The following is a 23,810-nucleotide window of genomic DNA, read 5'->3' on the forward strand; positions in this document are numbered from 1 at the left end:
GATAAGTGAGAGGGTTTCCTTATAAAGCTAAGTTGTGTCTCTTACCCACCAGTGGAACATCCAGAGGGAGATGACCGAAAGCAGCGTGCTAGCTACCAAACAGACTGCCCCAGTGAGGTGGGGGAGACACAGACTGTCCCAGTGAGGGGAGGGGGGGGGGGCAGACACACAGACTGTCCCACTGAGGGAAGGGGGGGAAACACAGACTGTCCCAGTGAGGGGAGGGGGTTGGTAAGCACAGTGCCCCATTGAGTGGGGGGAGGGTCTAGAGAGAGGGGGGTCAGTTTTTTTTAAAACACAACAGAATCTCAGGCCTTTGTGAAGCAGTTAGTCAGAATTCTCCCAGGGTGAGTGTTGTAGCTGCATGTATCCAGGCAGATTACATTCCTGGGCTGACCGTTATGTTGGACCATGGCACTGTTGTGTTTAGTTTGAGCTGTTTTCTGCTCCACCTTTGAATAGGTTTTCTCTCTCCATGGTGGATACTAACGGGCTCTTTGTTACAGACACGAATCTCGGTTTGGAGATTAGCGTTCACTGCCCATGTCACACCTTCCATGCCAATGGTGTCATCTCCAATGAACACGAGGTCCTAGACGTCAAGTTCAAGGGTAAGAGGTTGGAGACTTTAATTTCTGCCTTGATCATTCCTTGTTCACAAATCCCCTACCATTCACTTCCTCAGGTCTGTAATCCTCATGTTCATCTCCAATCACCAACATCTCAATCAATTTTCCCAGGTTTGAGAGACTTGAGCGAAGGTAGGATTGATGGATATGGAGTGACGGTGGGATTGATAGATATGGGCTGATGGAGAGATAAAGGGAGATGGAGGGATAGTGAGATTGAGGAAATGGACTGATGGAGGGATGGAGGGATATGGAGTGATGGAGGGGTGGAGGGAGATAGAGTGATATTGGGTTTGAGGGAGAGAGAGTACGGTGGGTGTACAAACTGACACAGTTTTATCTGACTTAGCTGACTTTATTGTGGTCTCAATTCTACATTCCTGCCTGCCCTTGCTGGAATCATAAATTTACCCTCCTCTGCCTTAAAAAAATTCCAATACTCATTTTCCTCTCTTTTCAGACAGTGCTCCCAAAAAACACATGAACCTGTCAGAGAAAAAAGATCACCTCATTCCCATTTTAAATGGGTGAGCCCTGATTTTTAAACTCTTATCCCTTGTTCTTCATTCCCCCAGAGCCAACATCCTTCCCACATCCACCCAGTCCAGTCCGGTCAGGAGATGTTTGAAATTAATCACCTCATACTTTTCTGGTCTTCACTGCTCTGCAGAAAACAATCCTAGTTCCTCCTCATTCACTGACCTCTGTCATTCCTGCTCCGATATTGGGAAATGCTCCTTTGCTTCCTCTCCAGGCTGCCATGTCCTTCCTAAATTGTGGGGTCTCAGGTTCCAGGCGGTGGGTGTAGTGTCCTCAGAGCAGTCAGGGTTGAGAGGCATCAGCAAGAACATCATCTCCTGGTTAAAAGGCTGATACCCTCATCAGAGCAGACCCACGCTGATTAGGAAGTTCTCCTCTATATATTTTAGGAATTCTTTACCCTCTTGGGGATAAAAATTAGGGGAGGAGAACTGTAATTGGTACAGCGATGTTATCCTGGATCAATGCTGTCCTATTCCCTCTGTCCCGAGCACACGGTAATCCTGAGTCCAGTTCCTCTTCTGTTGTCAGATTGTTGACAGTCTTCCTCTGCAGAAATCATCATTCCTCCTCATGAGTGCTGAGATAGTCATAGAAACATCGAAAATAGCTACAGGAGCAGGCCATTCGGCCTTTCGAGCCAGCACCACCATTCAATATGATCATGGCTGATCATGCAATCTCAGTGTCCCGTTCCCGCTCTCTCTCTATACCCCTGATCCCATTCGCCCCAGGGGGCCCAATACAGTTCCCTCTTGAGTCTATCTAATGAACCAACCCCAACAGCTTCCTGTGGGAGAGAATTCCACAGGTTCGCAACTCTCTGGGTGAAGAAATTCTTCCTCATCTCAGTCCTGAATGGCTTACCCCTTATCCTTAGACTGAGGCCCTTCTGGACTTCCCCAACATCGGGTACATTCTTCCCGCATCTAGTCTGTCCAGACCCATCAGGATTTTATATGTTTCTGTGAGATTCCATCCTCATTCTTCTAAATTCCAGTGAGTACAAGCCCAGCCCAGTCAATCCAGTCTTTCCCCATCTGTCAGTCCTGCCATCCCGGGAATCAGTCTGGTGAACCTTCAATGGACTCCCTCAGTAGCAAGGATGTTCTTCCTCAGACTAGGAGACCGAACCTACACACAATCCTCAAGGTGTGGCCTCACCAAGGCCCTGTATAACTGCAGCAAGACATCCTTACTCCGATACTCTCATCCTCTTGCTATGAAGGAGAACATGCCATTAGCTGTCCTCACTGCCTGCTGCACCTGCGGGCCATCCTTCATCAACTGTTCCACCATGACACCCAGGTCTCACTGCAACTCACCTTTTCCTAAACTGCCACCATTCAGATAATAATCTGCCTTCCTGTTTGGTGACCAAAATGGATGACCTCACATTTATCCACATTATATTACACTTACCAAGTATCTGCCCATTCGGTCAGTCTGTCCAAGTCACCCTGCAGCCTCTTAGCATCCTCCCCATAGCACACACTGCCACCCAGCTTAGTGTCATCTGCAAATGGGGAGAAACTGCATTCAGCTCCTTCATGCAAATCATTAATGTATATTGTGAACAGCTGGGGTCCCAGCACTGAACCCTGCGTTACCCCATCATCACTGTCACTCTGAAAAGGACCCGTTTATTCCAATTCTCTGCTTCCACATCAGTTCTCTATCCACATCAATACATTACCTTCGATACCATGAACTTTAATTTTCCGTACTAATATCTTGTGTGGAACCTTGTCAAAAGCTTTTGAAAATCCATATACACAACATCTACTGATTTGTCCTTGTCCACTCGACTGGTCACATCCTCAAAAGATTTGTCAAGCATGATTTCCCTTTAGTGAATCCCTGCTGACTGGGACTGCCTTACAAATGCTTAGTAATTACATCCTTAATGATTGACTGCAGCAATTTTGCCCACCGCTGATGTCAGGCTCACCAGCCGATAATTTCCCATTTTCTCTCTCCCTGCTTTTTTAAAGAGTGGAGTTACATTAACCACCCTCCAGTCCATTGGAACTCTTCCAGAGTCTACAGAATGTTGGAAAATGGTCACCAATGCATCACCTATTTCTAGGGCCACTTCCTTAAGTATTTTGGGATGCAGAGCGTCAGGCCCTGGGACTTGTCAGGTTTTAATCCCTTGAAGTTCATAGAACATAGAACATTACAGCGCAGCACAGGCCCTTTGACCCTCGATGTTGCACCAACCTGTGGAACCAATCTGAAGCCCATCTAACCTACACTATTCCATTACCATCCATATGTTTATCCAATGACCATTTAAATGCCCTCAAAAGTTGGTGAGTCTACTACTGTTGCAGGCAATGCATTCCACACCCCCTACTACCCTCTGAGTAAAGAAACTACCTCTGACATCTGTCCTATATCCATCACCTCTCAATTTAAAGCTATGTCCCCTTGTGCTAGCCATCTCCTTCCGAGGAAAGAGGCTCTCACTGCCCTATCTAACCCTCTGATTATCTCATATGTCTCAATTTCGTCATTTCTCAACCTTCTTCTCTCTTATGAAAACAGCTTCAACTCCCTCAGCCTTTCCTCATAAGACCTTCCATCCATACCAGACAACATTTGAATAAATCTCCTCTGAACCCTTTCCAAAGCTTCCACATCCTTCCTGTAATGTGGTGACCAGAACTGTACACAATACTCCAAATGTGGCCACACCTGAGTTTTGTACAGCTGCAACATGACCTCATGGCTCTGAAACTCAATCCCTCGACCAATTAAAGCTAACACACTGTACGCCTTCTTTACAACCTCTATCAACCTGGTGCTAACTTTCAGGGATCTATGTACATGGACACCGAGATCTCTCTGCTCATCTACACTACCAAGAATCTTACTATTAGCCTGGTACTCTGCATTTCTATTGCTCTTTCCAAAGTGAATCACCTCACACTTTTCCACATTAAATTCCATTTGCCACCTCTCAGCCCAGCTCTGCAGCTTAGCTATGTCCCTCTGTAACCTGCAACATCCTTCAGCACCATCCACAACTCCAACAACCTTAGTGTCATCCACAAATTTACCAAACCATCCTTCTAGGCACTCATCCACGTCATTCATAAAAATGACAAACAGCAGTGGCCCCAAAACAAACCCTTGTGGTACCCCATTAGTAACTGAACTCCAGGATGAACATTTCCTATCAACCACCACCTTCTGTCTTCTTTCAGCTAGTCAATTTCTGATCCAAACCACTAAATCACCCTCAATCCCATGCCTCCATATTTTGTGCAATAGCCTACCATGAGGAACTTTATCAAACCCCTTACTGAAGTCCAAATACACTACATCAACCACCTTACCCTCATCCACCTGTTTGGTCACCTTCTCAAAGAACTCAATAAGGTTTGTGAGGCACAACCTACCCTTCACAAGATCATGTTGACTATCCCTAATCAGATTATTCCTCTCTAGATGATTATAAATCCTATCTCTTTTAACTTTCTCCACACTTTTTCCACAATCGCTGTAAGGCTCACTGGTCTATAATTACCAGGGTCGTCTCTACTCCCCTTCTTGAACAAGGGAACAACATTTGTATCCTCCAGTCTACTGGCACTATTCCTGTGACAATGATGACATAGAGGTCAAACTCACAGGCTCAGCAATCCCCTCCCTGGCTTCCCAGAGAATCCTGATAAATCCCATCCGGCCCAGGGGACTTATCTATTTTCACACTATCCAGAATTGCTAACACCTCCTCCTTATGCACCTCAATCCCATCTGCACTAGTAGCCTGTATCGCAGTATTCTCCTCGACAACATTGTCTTTTTCCAGTGTGAATACTGACGAAAAATATTCATTTAGCATTTGCCCTATCTCCTCAGACTGCAGGCACAATTTCCCCCTACTATCCTTGGTTGGCCCTCATCTTACTCTCGTCATTCTTTTATTCCTGATATACCTATAGAAAACCTTTGGGTTTTCCTTGATCCTATCTGCCAATGACTTCTCACGTCCCCTCCTGCTCTAAGTTCTCTCTTTAGGTCTGTCCTGGCTAACTTGTAACTCTCGAGTGCCCTAACTGAGCCTTCACACCTCATCCTAACATAAGCCTCCTTTTTCCTATTGATAAGAGATTCAACATCTTTCGTAAACCACACCTCCCTCGCTCGACCACTTCCTCCCTGCCTGACAGATACATACATATCAAGGACCCACAGTAGCTGTTTCTTGAATAAGCCCCACATTTCAATGGTGCCCACCCCCTGCAGTTTCCTTCCCCATCCTATGCATCCTAAATCTTGCCTAATCACATCACAATTGCCTTTCCCTCAGCTATAACTCTTACCCTGCATTAGATACCTATCCCTTTCCATCATTAAAGTAAATATAATCAAACTGTTGTCTCTATCACCAAAGTGCTCACCTACCTCACCTGGCTGGGTTCATTACCCAGTAGGAGAAAGTGAGGTCTGCAGATGCTGGAGATCAAAGTTGAAACTTTATTGCTGGAACAGCACAGCAGGTCAGGCAGCATCCAGGGAACAGGAGATTTGACGTTTCGGGCACAGGCCCTTCTTCAGGAATGAGCAGAGAGTGTTCAGCAGGAGAAGATAAAAGGTAGGGAGGAGGGACTTGGAGGAGGGGCGTTGGAAATGTGATAGGTGGAAAGAGGTCAAGGTAAGGGTGATAGGTCGGAGTAGGATGGAGGCGGAGAGGTCAAGAAGAAGACTGCAGGTCAGGAAGGCGGTGCCGGGCTGGAGGGATTCGGCTGAGACAAGGTGGGGGGAGGGGGGATGAAGAAACTGGTGAAGTCCAAGTTCATCCCCTGTGGTTGGAGGGTTCCCAGTCGGAAGATAAGACGCTCCTCCTCCGACCGTCGCGTTGTTGTGGTTTGGCGGTGGATGAGTCCAATGACCTGCATATCCTCGGTGGAGTGGGAGGGGGAGTTGAAATGCTGTGCTACAGGGTGGTTGGGTTGGTTCGTCCGGGTGGCCCAGAGGTGCTCTCTGAATCGCTCTGCAAGTAGGCGGCCTGTCTCCCCAATATAGAGGAGGTCAACACGGACATCTACTACAAACCAACCGACTCCCACAGCTACCTGGACTACACCTCCTCCCATCCTGCCCCCTGTAAAAACGCCATCCCATTCTCCCAATTCCTTCGTCTCCGCCGCATCTGCTCCCAGGAGGACCAGTTCAAAATACGTACAACACAGATGGCCTCCTTCTTCAAGGACCGCAATTTCCCCCCCGACGTGGTCGACGGTGCCCTCCACCGCATCTCCTCCACTTCCCGCTCCTCCGCCCTTGAGCCCCGCCCCTCCAACCGCCACCAGGACAGAACCCCACTGGTCCTCACCTACCACCCCACCAATCTCCATGTACAGCGCATCATCCGCCGTCACTTCCGCCACCTCCAAACAGACCCCAGCACCAAGGATATATTTCCCTCCCCTCCCCTATCAGCTTTCCGTAGAGACCACTCCCTCCGCGACTCCCTTGTCAGATCCACACCCCCCACCGACCCAACCTCCACTCCCGGCACCTTCCCTTGCAACCGCAGGAGGTGCAACACTTGCGCCCACACCTCCCCCCTCACTTCTCTCCAAGGCCCCAAAGGAAACTTCCATATCCGCCACAGATTCACCTGCACCTCCACCCACATCATCTACTGCATCCGCTGCAGCCGGTGTGGCCTCCTCTATATTGGGGAGACAGGCCGCCTACTTGCGGAGCGATTCAGAGAACACCTCTGGGCCACCCGGACGAACCAACCCAACCACCCTGTAGCACAGCATTTCAACTCCCCCTCCCACTCCACCGAGGATATGCAGGTCATTGGACTCATCCACCGCCAAACCACAACAACGCGACGGTCGGACGAGGAGCGTCTTATCTTCCGACTGGGAACCCTCCAACCACAGGGGATGAACTTGGACTTCACCAGTTTCTTCATCCCCCCTCCCCCCACCTTGTCTCAGCCGAATCCCTCCAGCCCGGCACCGCCTTCCTGACCTGCAGTCTTCTTCTTGACCTCTCCGCCTCCATCCTACTCCGACCTATCACCCTCACCTTGACCTCTTTCCACCTATCACATTTCCAACGCCCCTCCTCCAAGTCCCTCCTCCCTACCTTTTATCTTCTCCTGCTGAACACTCTCTGCTCATTCCTGAAGAAGGGCCTGTGCCCGAAACGTCAAATCTCCTGTTCCCTGGATGCTGCCTGACCTGCTGTGCTGTTCCAGCAATAAAGTTTCAACTCATTACCCAGTACCAAATCTAATGTGGTCTCGCTCCTTGTTGGCCTGTCTACGTACTGTGTCAGGAAACCCTCCTGCACACATTGGACAACAACTGACCCATCTAAAGTACTCAACCATTGTATTTACAGTCAATATTTGGAAATTTAAAGTCCCCCTTAACTGTTTCTTTGGCTCCTATCCAGAATCATCTTTGCAATCCTATCCCCTACATCTCTGGAACTATTTGGAGGCCTACAGAAAACTCCCAATAGGGTGACCCCTCCTTTCCTGTTTCTAACCTCAGCCCATACTACCTCAGTAGACAGGTCCTCAAACATCCTTTCTGCCACTGTAATACAGTCATAGAACATAGAACATTACAGCGCAGTACAGGCCCTTCGGCCCTCGATGTTGCGCCGCCCTGTCATACCAATCTGAAGCCCATCTAACCTACACTATTCCATGTACGTCCATATGCTTGTCCAATGACAACTTAAATGTACTTAAAGTTGGTGAATCTACTACCGTTACAGGCAAAGCATTCCATACCCTTACTACTCTCTGACTAAAGAAACTACCTCTGACGTCTGTCCTATATCTATCACCCCTCAATTTAAAGCTATGCCCCCTCGCGCTCACCGTCACCATACTTGGAAAAAGGCTCTCCCTGTCCACCCTATCTAACCCTCTGATTGTCCTTGACTAACAGCGCCACACCTCCCCCTCTATTACCATCCTCTCTGTTCTTACTTAAACATCTAAATCCTGGAACCTGCAACAACCATTCCTGTCCCTGCTCTATCCAAGTCTCCGAAATGGCCACAACATCAAAATCCCAGATACCAACCCATGCTGCAAGTTCACCACCTTATTCCGGATGCTGCTGGCGTTGAAGTTGACACACTTCAAACCACCTTCTTGCTTGCCGGTGCACTCTTGTAACCTTGAGACCATATTTTTGACCTCACTACAATCAACCTCCTGGACACTGGAACTACACTTCAGGTTCCCACCCCCCTGCTGAATTAGTTTAAACCCTCCCAAAGAGAATTAGCAAATTTGCCCCCCAGGATATTGGTTTTCCCCCCAGGTACCCCTCTGGTTCAGGTGATGACCATCCTGTCTGTGGGGGTCTCACATTGCCATGAAAGAGCTCCAATTATCCAGGAATCCAAAACCCTTCCTCCTGCACCATCTCTGTAGCCACGTATTCAGATCCGCGCTCTCCCTGTTCCTCACCTCACTAGCATGTGGCACAGGCAATAAACCAGAGATAACAACTCTGTTTGTCCTAGCTCCAAGCTTCCACCCTAGCTCCCTGAATTTCTGCCTTAAATCCCCATCTCTCTTCCTACCTGTGTCGTTGGTGCCTATGTGGGCCATGACTTGGGGCTGCTCCCCCTCCCCCTCACGGATCCCGAAGACACGATCACGAACCCTGGCACCTGGGAGGCAACACACCAACCGTGAGTCTCTCTCATCCCCACAGAACCTCCTGTCTGTCCCCCTAACTATGGAGTTCCCAATGACTAATGCTCTGCTCCTCTTCCTCCTCCCCTTCTGAGCAACGGGGACAGACTCTGTACCAGAGACCTGTGCCCCATTGCTCACCCCTGATAAGTCATGCCCTCCAACAAAATCCAAAACAGTATACTTGTTGTTGAGGGGGACCGCCACAGGGGATCCCTGCACTGCCTGCCAGTTCCCTTTCCGTCCACTGACGGTAACCCATCTACCTTCTTCGTGTATCTGAGGTGTGACTACCTCCCTGTAACTCCTCTCAGTAACCCCCTCTGCCTCCCGAATGATCCGAAGTTCATCCAGCTCCAGCTCCAGTTCCCTAAAACGGTTTCCGAGGAGCTGGAGTTGGGTGCACTTCCCACAATGCAATCAGCAGGGACACCACTGTTGACCCTTAACCCCCACATTCTGCGGGAGAAACATTCAAATGCCCTAACCTCCATTCCCATTGTTCTAAATTCCCAACGAGACTCCTGAAAAATAAAGAATATATTAAAAAAGCTTAGCAATCTGGCGCACAGAACATGTTTTTATGGTTAAGGAAGGAGGGTGGGTAGGAGACAGTACCTAAGTAGTGTTTTGGGTAAAGCAATTGCCCAAATAAATTACTTCACTTACTCAGCAGTCCCACGTCTGCTCCTGCTCAGTGTGCGCTCCACCCAATCATGAAGTAAGTTTTTAAAGCACTCATTTACCATCCCGGCAGCCTCTCTCTCTCTCTCTCCTCACTGCTCCTGAAGAAAATGGAAGCCTGACTCTCAAGGTAAGTCCCTTTTAAGTGGTAAACCTACCTCCCGGCAGCCCCTGCTCCTCTCCTCCGCCCTACTCACTGTTCACGATGACAGAAATTCCCCAATACCATTTCCTGACTAATAACGATTTCCTTCAGTTGCTCCTTCAACATTGACCCTCTGACCCTGAGCATTTCCTAAAGGCTATTTGTGTTCTCCTTAGGGAAGGCAGACCCAAAGTATTTGTTCCCTTGCCTTGATTACCTGAACGGAACCACTCAATCCCACACATAGTTCAGAGGTGTCCCCAATGCACCATCTCTTCAACATGTCTTCATTTTGTCATCAAATATTGAAATAAATAAGCAATTGTAAGCTTGAATAAGTGTCTGGTTAGGCCTGACAGGACAGTCTCTTCCTTATCCCAGAGAGAGATCTGTTGGGATCTGGTCTGCAGTCGGGTGGAGAGTGAAATCCTAAAGCAGAGGCATTCTTTGATTTGCTTTATTATTATCCTATGTACTGAGACAGAGTGAAAAATATTGTATAGTGTGGTATTCAAACAAATCATACCTGACATAAGTCCATCAGGGTTAAAGAACAGAATGCAGAATATAATGTTACAGCTACAGAGAAGGTGCAGAGAGAGAGCAATTCTAATGTGTGACGGATCCATTTATTAGCCTGATAACAGCGGGGAAGAAGCTGTTCTTAAATATGCTGGCCCATGTTTTCAAATTTTGATATCTTCTGCTCGGTGGAAGAGAGTATAACCGGGGTGGGAAGGTTAAGGAAGGGTTCCTGGTTCAGAGGCAGGGACACTCTACTCTGCACCACAACTCCTCGCCTGCTCATTAACACAGAAACATGTGGTTTATGTTAGCTACTTTCCCGAGGCAATGTTAAATATATTCCCAGAAAAGAACGGCAGTGTACTGAACAGAAAAAAGTTGCAAGATAATGGGGCAAAGGATGAGGTACAGGGCTAAGTGGTTCAGCCCTCTCAGAGAGAGCTAGCAGGCAGAATGGCGTCTTTGTGTTCTAGAAGATTCTCTCATGAATGTGCCTTTTGTTTGTCTCCTGTACAGGGATTGACGACTATGAATTCTCAGACAGCGGGGACTTGGGCAGACTGACCAAGCGGAAGGAACCGAAGTTTGTGCACATGGGTCCGACAAACCCCCACCTGATCCTCATGGTGTTACCCCCACATCGGCTAGACAGCAAACAGCAACAGAGCCATCGCAAGAAACGGGCACTGGACACAGCTTATTGCTTCAGGTACTTCACAATGAAATCCTCATTCATTTGCTCAAATACTCCGGTCAAGAATCAATACTCCATCTGATTGATTCAAGTGTCACTGCAAAGAGTTAAGTCCTGAAATGATTTGAAGAGAGTTATAGCTCATCGTTTCAAAAGGTCAGCAGCGACTTGGAGACTACCTGGCCAAGGGATAGGAGTGCCACACTGTCAGAGGGTCAGTGCTGAAGGAGTGCCGTACTGTCAGAGGGTCAGTGCTGAGGGAGCGTCACACTGTCAGAGGGTCAGTGCTGAGGGAGTGCTGTACTGTCAGAGGGTCAGTGCTGAAGGAGTGCCGCACTGTCGGAGGGTCAGTGCTGAGGGAGTGCCGCACTGTCAGAGGGTCAGTGCTGAAGGAGTGCCGCACTGTCGGAGGGTCAGTGCTGAGGGAGTGCCGCACTGTCGGAGGGTCAGTGCTGAGGGAGTGCCGCACTGTCGGAGGGTCAGTGCTGAGGGAGTGCCGCACTGTCGGAGGGTCAGTGCTGAGGGAGCATCACACTGTCGCAGGGTCAGTGCTGAGGGAGTGCCGCACTGTCGCAGGGTCAGTGCTGAGGGAACACTACTCTGTCGGAGGGTCAGTGCTGAGGGAGTGCCGCACTGTCGCAGGGTCAGTGCTGAGGGAACACTACTCTGTCGGAGGGTCAGTGCTGAGGGAGTGCCGCACTGTCGGAGGGTCAGTGCTGAGGGAACACTACTCTGTCGGAGGGTCAGTGCTGAGGGAGTGCCGCACTGTCGGAGGGTCAGTGCTGAGGGAGTGCCGCACTGTCAGAGGGTCAGTGCTGAGGGAGTGCCGCACTGTCGGAGGGTCAGTGCTGAGGGAACACTACTCTGTCGGAGGGTCAGTACTGAGGGAGCACCAGCCTGTCAGAGGGTCACTTTGGGGCAATTCCCAACGGGCAATAATTGCTGGCCTCCCCAGTGACAATCTCCAGCCCATCAACCTAACACAAACAGTGATCTCCCACTCACCCAGGAGGGCTACTCAGTCAATGGCCATGGGCTACAGTTAGAGCCCAGTGCTGCTGGGACCATTCAGACCCACACCAGCCAACAAGTGCTTGCCAGAGCTAGGGTTCCTGGTTCAGAGGCAGGGACACTCTACTCTGCACCACAACTCCTCGCCTGCTCATTAACACAGAAACATGTCCCAGAGAACTGGTGGGCTGATTGGTTTTGTTTTTGTCAGGAACGATGAAGATAATTGTTGTGTGCGACCTCTCTACATCGACTTCAGACAGGACCTCAGATGGAAATGGATACATGAGCCCAAAGGATACTACGCCAATTTCTGCGCAGGTCCCTGCCCGTACCTCCGCAGCACTGATACCCAGCACAGCACGGTAGGATCTCCTCCATTACCTGTTAAACGTAGTGCGTTGTGCTCACCCACACTTCAACTTCCTTCCAACATTCATTGATGCCCAAAGAATGGGCCCACATGACTTGCTTCTGCAGCAGAACAGTTCTGTAATTTCCTTTCCCATTTCCTGGTGACTCCTACATTCACTGACACTTCCCCCAGTTTCTGAAAACTGAATTGTAACTTATAACAATGTGGAGTTGAAGTGAGGAAGCAGGATACTGGACTGGGCGAGTGGGATATGGGACTGGGTGTGTGGGATATGGGACTGGGCATGTGGGATATGGGACTGGGTGTGTGGGATATGGGACTGGGTATGTGGGATATGGGACTGGGCGTGTGGGATATGGGACTGGGCATGTGGGATATGGGACTGGGCGTGTGGGATATGGGACTGGGCGTGTGGGTTATTGGGCTGGGCGTGTGGGATATTGGACAAAACGAGTGGGATATTGGACAAGACGAGTTGGATATTGGACTGGGTGAGTGGCATTTTGGGCTGGGTGAGTGGGATATTAGACTGGGCATGAGGGATATTGGACTCGGCGAGAGAGATATTGTACTGGGCCTGTGGAATATTGGACTGGGCAGGTGGGATATTGGACTGGACGTGTGGGATATGGGACTGTGCGTGTGGGATATTGGACTGGGCAGGTGGGATATTGGACTGGACGTGTGGGATATGGGACTGTGCATGTGGGATATGCAACTGGGCGAGTGGGATACGGGATTGGGTGAGTGGGATATTGGACTGGGCATGTAGGTTATTGGACAGGGCGTGTGGAATATTGGACAGGGTGTGTGGAATATTAGACAGAGCGAGTAGGATATTGGACAGGGCGAGTGGGATATTGGACTGAGCGTTTGGAATATTGGACAAGTCTTGTGGGATATTGGACAAGACGAGTGGGATATTGGACAAGACAAGTGGGATATATGACTGGGCATGTGGGATATTGGACAGGGCGAGTGGGATATTGGATTGGGTGTGTCGAACATTGGATTGTGTGAGTGGGATATTGGACTGGGCACTGGGGATATTGGACTGGGTGTGTGGGATATGGGACTGGGCATGTGGGATATGGGACTGGGCGTGTGGGATATGGGACTGGGTGTGTGGGATATTGGACTGGGCGAGTGGGATATTGGACTGGGTGTGTGGGATATTGGACTGGGTGAGTGGAATATTGGACAGGGTGTGTGGGATATTGGACATGACGAGTGGGATATTGGACAAGATGAGTGCGATATATGACAGGGCGTGTGGGATATTGGACTGGGTGAGTGGCATATTGGGCTGGGTGAGTGGGATATTGGACTAGGCATGTGGGATATGGGACTGGGCGTGTGGGATATGGGACTGGGCGTGTGGGATATGGGACTGGGAGAGTGGGTTATGGGACTGGGCGAGTGGGATATGGGACTGGGCGAGTGGGATATGGGACTGGGTGAATGTGATATTGGACTGGGTGAGTGGGATATCGGACAGGGCGAGTGTGATATCGGACAGGGCGAGTGTGATATAGGACAGAGGGAATGGGATATCGGACAGGGCGAATGGGATATTGGACTGGACGAGTGGAATATTGAACAGGGCGTGTGGGATATTGGACAAGAAGAGTGGGATATTGGACAAGATGAGTGCGATATATGACAGGGCGCGTGGGATATTGGACAAGACGAGTGGGATATTGGACCGGGTGAGTGGCATATTGGGCTGAGTGAGTGGGATATTGGACTGGGCCTGTGGGATATTGGACTGGGCGTGTGGTATATGGGACTGGGCGTGTGGTATATGGGACTGGGCGTGTGGGATATGGTACTGTGCGCCTGGGATATGGGACTGGGCATGTGGGATATTGGACTGGGTGAGTGGGATATCGGACAGGGCGAGTGTGATGTCGGACGGGGCGAGTGTGATATCGGATAAAGGGAGTGGGATATCGGACTGGGCGAGTGGGATATTGGACTGGGCGAGAAGGATATTGAACTGGGCGTGTGGGATATCAGACAAGGCGTGTGGGATATCGGACTGGGCGTGTGGGATATCGGACTGGGCGTGTGGGATATTGGACTGGGCGAGTGAGATATTGGACAGGGCGAGTGGGATATTGGACAGTGCATGTGTGATATTGGAAAAGACGAGTGGGATATTGGACAAGACGAGTGGGATATATGACTGGGTGTGTGGGATATTAGCCAGAGTGAGTGGGATATTGGACTGGACTATTGGGTATGGGACTGGGCGAGTGCGATGTTTGACTGGGCATGTGGGATATTGGACTGGGCCTGTGAGATATTGATTTACAGATTACATTACAGTGTGGAAACAGGCCCTTCGGCCCAACAAGTCCACACCGACCCGCCGAAGCGAACCCACCCATACCCCTACATTTACCCCTTACCTAACACTACGGGTAATTTAGTATGGCCAATTCACCTGACCTGCACATCTTTGGACTGTGGGAGGAAACCGGAGCACCCGGAGGAAACCGGAGCACCCGGAGGAAACCCACGCAGACACGGGGAGAACGTGCAAACTCCACACAGTCAGTCTCCTGAGGCGGGAATTGAACCCGGGTCTCTTGCGCTGTGAGGCAACAGTGCTAACCACTGTGCCACCGTGCCGCCCACAATATTGGATATTGGACAGGGCTTGTGGGATATTGGACTGGGCGTGTGGGATATTGGACTGGGCGAGTGAGATATTGGACTGGGCATGTGGGATATTGGATTGGCCGTGTTGGATAGTGGGCTGGGTGAGTGGGATATGGGACTGGGCGTATGGGTTATTGGACTGTGGAGTGGGATTTTGGACTGTGTGACTGGGATATTGGACTGAGCGAGTGGGATATTTGACTGGGCGTCAGGGATATTTGACTGGGCATGTGGGATATTGGACTGGGCGTGTGGGATATTGGACTGGGCGTGTGGGATATTGGACTGGGCGTGTCGGATATTGGACTGGCCTTGTGGGATATTGGACTGACCTTGTGGGATATTGGACGGGGCGAGTGGGATATTGGACGGGGCGAGTGGGATATTGGACGGGGCGAGTGGGATATTGGACTGGGCGTGTGGGATATTGGGCTGGGCGTGTGGGATATTGGACGGGGTGAGTGGGATATTGGACTGGGTGTGTGGGATATTGGACTGGGTGAGTGGAATATTGGGCTGGGCGAGTGGGATATTGGACTGGGCGTGTGGATATTGGACAAGACTAGTGGGATATATGACTGGGCTTGTGGGATATGGGACAAGGCGAATGGGATATTGAACTGGGTGAGTGGCATATTGGGCTGGGTGAGTGGGATATTGGACTGGGCTTGAGGGATAATGGATTCGGCGAGTGTGATATCGGACAGGGCGAGTGTGATATCGGACAGAGGGAGTGGGATATCGGACAGGGCGAGTGGGATATTGGACTGGACGAGTGGAATATTGGACAGGGCGTGTGGGATATTGGACAAGACGAGTGGGATATTGGACTGGGTGAGTGGCATATTGGGCTGGGCATGTGGGATATTGGATTGGCCGTGTTGGATAGTGGGCTGTGTGAGTGGGATATGGGACTGGGCGCATGGGTTATTGGACTGTGCGATTGGGATTTTGGACTGTGTGAGTGGGATATTGGACTGAGCGAGTGGGATATTTGACTGGGCGTCAGGGATATTTGACTGGGTGTCAGGGATATTGAACTGGGCATGTGGGATATTGAACTGGGCGTGTGGGATATTGGACTGGGCGTGTGGGTTATTGGACGGGGCGAGTGGGATATTGGACTGGGCGAGTGGGATATTGGACTGGGCGTGTGGGATATTGGACTGAGCGAGTGGGATATTTGACTGGGCGTCAGGGATATTTGACTGGGCGTCAGGGATATTGACTGGGCATGTGGGTTATTGGATTGGGCGTGTGGGATATTGGACTGGGCGTGTGGGTTATTGGACGGGGTGAGTGGGATATTGGACTGGGCGAGTGGGATATTGGACTGGGCATGTGGGATATTGGACTGGGCGTGTGGGATATTGGACTGGGCGTGTGGGATATTGGACTGGGCGTGTGGGATATGGGACTGGGCATGTGGGATATGGGACTGGGCGTATGGGATATGGGACTGGGCGAGTGGGATATGGGACTGGGCGAGTGGGATATGGGACTGGGCGAGTGGGATATTGGGCTGGGCGAGTGGGATATTGGGCTGGGCGAGTGTGATATTGGCCTGGGCGTGTGGGATATGGGACAGGGCATGTGGGATATGGGACAGGGCGTGTGGTATATGGGACAGGGCGTGTGGGATATGGGACTGGGCGTGTGGGATATGGGACAGGGCGTGTGGTATATGGGACAGGGCGTGTGGTATATGGGACAGGGCGTGTGGTATATGGGACAGGGCGTGTGGGATATGGGACTGGGCGAGTGGGATATGGGACTGGGCGAGTGGGATATTGGACTGGGCGTGTGGGATATTGGACAAGACGAGTGGGATATTGGACAAGATGAGTGCGATATATGACAGGGTGCATAGGATATTGGACAGGGCGAGTCGGATATTGTTCTGGGTGAGTGGGATATTGGACTGGGCATGTGGGATATTGGACTGGGCGTGTGGGATATTGGACTGGGCGTGTGGGATATGGGACTGGGCGTGTGAGATATTGGACTGGGCGTGTGGGATTTTGGACTGGGCGTGTGGGATATTGGACAGGGCGTGTGGGATATTGGACTGGGCGTGTGGGATTTTGGACTGGGTGAGTGGAATATTGGACAGGGCGTGTGGGACATTGGACAAAACGAGTGGGATATTGGACAAGATGAGTGCGATATATGACAGGGCGCGTGGGATATTGGACAGGGCGAGTGGGATATTGGACTGGATGAGTGGCATATTGGGCTGGGTGAGTGGGATATTGGACTAGGCGTGTGTGATATGGGACTGGGCATGTGGGATATCGGACAGGGCGAGTGTGATATCGGACAGGGCGAGTGTGATATCGGACAGGGTGAGTGTGATATCGGACAGAGGATATTGGGCTGGCCGTGTGGAATATTGGGCTGGGAGAGTGGGATATTGGGCTGAGTGAGTGGGATATTGGACTGGACATGTGGGATATGGGACTGTGCGTTTGGGTTATTGGACTGGGTGAGTGAGTTATTGGACCTGGCTTGTGGGATATTGAACTAGGTGAGTGGGATATTGCACTGGGCGTGTGGGATTTTGGGCTGGGCTTGTGGGATATTGGGCTGGGCTCGTGGGATATTGGGCTGGGCTCGTGGGATATTGGGCTGGGTGTGGGGATATTCGGCTGGGTGTGTGGGATATTGGGCTGGGTGAGTGCGATATTGGACAGGGTGAGTGGGATATTGGACTGGGTGTGTGGGATATGGCACTGGGCGTGTGGGTTATTGGGCTGGACGAGACGGATATGGGTCTGGGCGAGTGAGTATTGGGCTGGGCATGTGGGTTATTGGTTAAAAATGTGTTGCTGGAAAAGCGCAGCAGGTCAGGCAGCATCAAAGGAGAAGGAGAATCGACATTTCTTGCATAAGCCCTGGGCCTGACCTGACCTGGATATGGGACTGGGCGAGTGGGATATTGGACAGGGCTTGTGGGATATTGGACAGGGCTTGTGGGATATTGGATTGGCCGTGTTGGATAGTGGACTGGGTGAGTGGGACATGGGACTGGGCGTATGGATTATTGGGTTGGGCGTGTGGGTTATTGGACAAGACAAGTGGGATATGGGACTGGGCGAGTGGGATATGGGACTGGGCGAGTGGGATATGGGACTGGGAAAGTGGGATATTGGACTGGGCGAGGGGGATATTAGACTGAGTGAGTGGGATATTTGACTGGGCGTCAGGGATATTTGATTGGGCATCAGGGATATTTGATTGGGCGTCAGGGATATTGAACTGAGCGTGTGGGATATTGGACTGGGCGTGTGGGATATTGGACTGGGCGTGTGGGTTATTGGACTGGGCGTGTGGGATATTGGACTGGGCGTGTGGGTTATTGGACTGTTCTTGTGGGATATTGGACAGGGCGAGTGGGATATTGGAGTGGGCATGTGGGATATTGGACAAGGCGAGTGGGATATTGGACAAGGCGAGTGAGATTTTGGACAAGGCGAGTGGGATATTGGACAAGATGAGTGGGAAATATGACTGGACGTGTGGGATATTGGACAGGGCGAGTGGGATATTGGACAGGGCGAGTGGGATATTGGAGTGGGCATGTGGGATATTGGACAAGGCGCGTGAGATATTGGACAAGGCGAGTTGGATATTGGACAAGATGAGTGGGAAATATGACTGGACGTGTGGGATATTGGACAGGGCGAGTGGGATATTGGAGTGGGCATGTGGGATATTGGACAAGGCGAGTGAGATATTGGACAAGGTGAGTGGGATATTGGACAAGGCGAGTGGGATATTGGACAAGATGAGTGGGAAATATGACTGGACGTGTGGGATATTGGACAGGGCGAGTGGGATATTGGACAGGGCGAGTGGGATATTGGAGTGGGCATGTGGGATATTGGACAAGGCGAGTGAGATATTGGACAAGGCGAGTTGGATATTGGACAAGATGAGTGGGAAATATGACTGGACGTGTGGGATATTGGACAGGGCGAGTGGGATATTGGACTGGGAGTGTGGGATATTGGTTTGGGCCTGTGGGATATGGGACTGGGCGAGTGGGATATTGGACTGGGCAAGTGGGATATTGGACTAGGCGAGTGGGATATTGGACAAGACGAGTGGGATATTGGACAAGATGAGTGGGAAATATGACTGGGCGTGTGGGATATTGGACTAGGTGAGTGGGATATTAGACTGGGAGTGTGGGATATTGGTTTGGGCCTGTGGGATATGGGACTGGGCGTGTTGGTATGGGACTGGGCGAGTGGGATCTGGGACTGGGCAAGTGAGATTTGGGACTGGGCGAATGTGATATTGGACTGGGCGTGCGGGATAATGGGCTGGGCGTGTGAGATATTGGGCTGGGCATGTGGGATATGGGACTGGACGTGTAGGTTATTGGACTGGGTGAGTGAGTTATTGGACCTGGCTTGTGGGATATTGAACTAGGCGAGTGGGATATTGCACTGGGCGTGTGGGATATTGGACGGGGTATGTGGGATATTGGGCTGGGCTTGTGGGATATTGGGCTGGGTGTGGGGATATTGGGCTGCGTGAGTGCGATATTTGACAAGGTGAGTGGGATATTGGACTGGCGTGTCGGATATTGGACTGGGCGAGTGGAATATTGGATGGGGCGAGTGGAATATTGGATGGGGCGAGTGGAATATTGGACGGGGCGAGTGGGATATTGGACGGGACAAGTGGGATATTGGACTGGGCGTGTGGGATATTGGACGGGGCGTGTGAGTTATTGGACTGGCCTTGTGGGATATTGGACTGGCCTTGTGGGATTTTGGACGGGGCGAGTGGGATATTGGACGGGGCGAGTGGGATATTGGACGGGGCGAGTGGGATATTGGACTGGGCGTGTGGGATATTGGGCTGGGCGTGTGGGATATTGGACGGGGTGAGTGGGATATTGGACTGGGCGTGTGGGATATTGGACTGGGTGAGTGGAATATTGGGCTGGGCGAGTGGGATATTGGACTGGGCGTGTGGATATTGGACAAGACTAGTGGGATATATGACTGGGCTTGTGGGATATGGGACAAGGCGAATGGGATATTGAACTGGGTGAGTGGCATATTGGGCTGGGTGAGTGGGATATTGGACTGGGCTTGAGGGATAATGGATTCGGCGAGTGTGATATCGGACAGGGCGAGTGTGATATCGGACAGAGGGAGTGGGATATCGGACAGGGCGAGTGGGATATTGGACTGGACGAGTGGAATATTGGACAGGGCGTGTGGGATATTGGACAAGACGAGTGGGATATTGGACAAGATGAGTGCGATATATGACAGGGCGCGTGGGATATTGGACAAGACGAGTGGGATATTGGACTGGGTGAGTGGCATATTGGGCTGGGCATGTGGGATATTGGATTGGCCGTGTTGGATAGTGGGCTGTGTGAGTGGGATATGGGACTGGGCGCATGGGTTATTGGACTGTGCGATTGGGATTTTGGACTGTGTGAGTGGGATATTGGACTGAGCGAGTGGGATATTTGACTGGGCGTCAGGGATATTTGACTGGGTGTCAGGGATATTGAACTGGGCATGTGGGATATTGAACTGGGCGTGTGGGATATTGGACTGGGCGTGTGGGTTATTGGACGGGGCGAGTGGGATATTGGACTGGGCGAGTGGGATATTGGACTGGGCGTGTGGGATATTGGACTGAGCGAGTGGGATATTTGACTGGGCGTCAGGGATATTTGACTGGGCGTCAGGGATATTGACTGGGCATGTGGGATATTGGATTGGGCGTGTGGGATATTGGACTGGGCGTGTGGGTTATTGGACGGGGATGAGTGGGATATTGGACTGGGCGAGTGGGATATTGGACTGGGCATGTGGGATATTGGACTGGGCGTGTGGGATATTGGACTGGGCGTGTGGGATATTGGACAAGACGAGTGGGATATTGGACAAGATGAGTGCGATATATGACAGGGTGCATAGGATATTGGACAGGGCGAGTCGGATATTGTTCTGGGTGAGTGGGATATTGGACTGGGCGTGTGGGATATTGGACTGGGCGTGTGGGATATTGGACTGGGCGTGTGGGATATGGGACTGGGCGTGTGAGATATTGGACTGGGCGTGTGGGATATGGGACTGGGCATGTGGGATATGGGACTGGGCATGTGGGATATGGGACTGGGCGTATGGGATATGGGACTGGGCGAGTGGGATATGGGACTGGGCGAGTGGGATATGGGACTGGGCGAGTGGGATATTGGGCTGGGCGAGTGGGATATTGGGCTGGGCGAGTGTGATATTGGCCTGGGCGTGTGGGATATGGGACAGGGCATGTGGGATATGGGACAGGGCGTGTGGTATATGGGACAGGGCGTGTGGGATATGGGACTGGGCGTGTGGGATATGGGACAGGGCGTGTGGTATATGGGACAGGGCGTGTGGTATATGGGACAGGGCGTGTGGGATATGGGACTGGGCGAGTGGGATATGGGACTGGGCGAGTGGGATATTGGACTGGGCGTGTGGGATATTGGACAAGACGAGTGGGATATTGGACAAGATGAGTGCGATATATGACAGGGTGCATAGGATATTGGACAGGGCGAGTCGGATATTGTTCTGGGTGAGTGGGATATTGGACTGGGCGTGTGGGATATTGGACTGGGCGTGTGGGATATTGGACTGGGCGTGTGGGATATGGGACTGGGCGTGTGAGATATTGGACTGGGCGTGTGGGATTTTGGACTGGGCGTGTGGGATTTTGGACTGGGCGTGTGGGATATTGGACAGGGCGTGTGGGATATTGGACTGGGCGTGTGGGATTTTGGACTGGGTGAGTGGAATATTGGACAGGGCGTGTGGGACATTGGACAAAACGAGTGGGATATTTGACAAGATGAGTGCGATATATGACAGGGCGCGTGGGATATTGGACAGGGCGAGTGGGATATTGGACTGGATGAGTGGCATATTGGGCTGGGTGAGTGGGATATTGGACTAGGCGTGTGTGATATGGGACTGGGCATGTGGGATATCGGACAGGGCGAGTGTGATATCGGACAGGGCGAGTGTGATATCGGACAGGGTGAGTGTGATATCGGACAGAGGATATTGGGCTGGCCGTGTGGAATATTGGGCTGGAAGAGTGGGATATTGGGCTGAGTGAGTGGGATATTGGACTGGACGTGTGGGATATGGGACTGTGCGTTTGGGTTATTGGACTGGGTGAGTGAGTTATTGGACCTGGCTTGTGGGATATTGAACTAGGTGAGTGGGATATTGCACTGGGCGTGTGGGATTTTGGGCTGGGCTTGTGGGATATTGGGCTGGGCTTGTGGGATATTGGGCTGGGCTCGTGGGATATTGGGCTGGGTGTGGGGATATTCGGCTGGGTGTGTGGGATATTGGGCTGGGTGAGTGCGATATTGGACAGGGTGAGTGGGATATTGGACTGGGTGTGTGGGATATGGCACTGGGCGTGTGGGTTATTGGGCTGGACGAGACGGATATGGGTCTGGGCGAGTGAGTATTGGGCTGGGCATGTGGGTTATTGGTTAAAAATGTGTTGCTGGAAAAGCGCAGCAGGTCAGGCAGCATCAAAGGAGAAGGAGAATCGACATTTCTTGCATAAGCCCTGGGCCTGACCTGACCTGGATATGGGACTGGGCGAGTGGGATATTGGACAGGGCTTGTGGGATATTGGACAGGGCTTGTGGGATATTGGATTGGCCGTGTTGGATAGTGGACTGGGTGAGTGGGACATGGGACTGGGCGTATGGATTATTGGGTTGGGCGTGTGGGTTATTGGACAAGACAAGTGGGATATAGGACTGGGCGAGTGGGATATGGGACTGGGCGAGTGGGATATGGGACTGGACAAGTGGGATATTGGACTTGGCGAGGGGGATATTAGACTGAGTGAGTGGGATATTTGACTGGGCGTCAGGGATATTTGATTGGGCGTCAGGGATATTGAACTGAGCGTGTGGGATATTGGACTGGGCGTGTGGGATATTGGACTGGGCGTGTGGGTTATTGGACTGGGCGTGTGGGATATTGGACTGGGCGTGTGGGTTATTGGACTGTTCTTGTGGGATATTGGACAGGGCGAGTGGGATATTGGAGTGGGCATGTGGGATATTGGACAAGGCGAGTGGGATATTGGACAAGGCGAGTGAGATTTTGGACAAGGCGAGTGGGATATTGGACAAGATGAGTGGGAAATATGACTGGACGTGTGGGATATTGGACAGGGCGAGTGGGATATTGGACAGGGCGAGTGGGATATTGGAGTGGGCATGTGGGATATTGGACAAGGCGCGTGAGATATTGGACAAGGCGAGTTGGATATTGGACAAGATGAGTGGGAAATATGACTGGACGTGTGGGATATTGGACAGGGCGAGTGGGATATTGGAGTGGGCATGTGGGATATTGGACAAGGCGAGTGAGATATTGGACAAGGTGAGTGGGATATTGGACAAGGCGAGTGGGATATTGGACAAGATGAGTGGGAAATATGACTGGACGTGTGGGATATTGGACAGGGCGAGTGGGATATTGGACAGGGCGAGTGGGATATTGGAGTGGGCATGTGGGATATTGGACAAGGCGAGTGAGATATTGGACAAGGCGAGTGGGATATTGGACAAGATGAGTGGGAAATATGACTGGACGTGTGGGATATTGGACAGGGCGAGTGGGATATTGGACTGGGAGTGTGGGATATTGGTTTGGGCCTGTGGGATATGGGACTGGGCGAGTGGGATATTGGACTGGGCAAGTGGGATATTGGACTAGGCGAGTGGGATATTGGACAAGACGAGTGGGATATTGGACAAGATGAGTGGGAAATATGACTGGGCG

At 51.2% G+C, this 23,810-nt stretch overlaps 1 protein-coding gene across 4 annotated transcripts in view; it reads left to right on the forward strand.

The window, feature by feature from the left end:
- The window catches only part of tgfb3 (transforming growth factor, beta 3), a 108,199-nt gene that overhangs the window by 47,780 nt on the left and 36,609 nt on the right, over window positions 1-23,810 (forward strand). For all 4 annotated transcript variants that reach the window (XM_087989546.1, XM_087989545.1, XM_087989548.1 and 1 more), the window contains exons 4-6: window positions 507-611; window positions 10,739-10,931; window positions 12,139-12,292. In XM_087989546.1, the coding sequence (XP_087845672.1) occupies window positions 507-611; window positions 10,739-10,931; window positions 12,139-12,292 (452 nt within the window). The remainder of the gene's footprint in view (window positions 1-506; window positions 612-10,738; window positions 10,932-12,138; window positions 12,293-23,810) is intronic.

Source organism: Chiloscyllium plagiosum, unplaced genomic scaffold (genome assembly GCF_037043375.1).
Source record: "Chiloscyllium plagiosum isolate Xiang-an unplaced genomic scaffold, Cpla_swu_hap1 HiC_scaffold_8, whole genome shotgun sequence".
Classification (NCBI taxonomy): Eukaryota; Metazoa; Chordata; class Chondrichthyes; order Orectolobiformes; family Hemiscylliidae; genus Chiloscyllium; species Chiloscyllium plagiosum.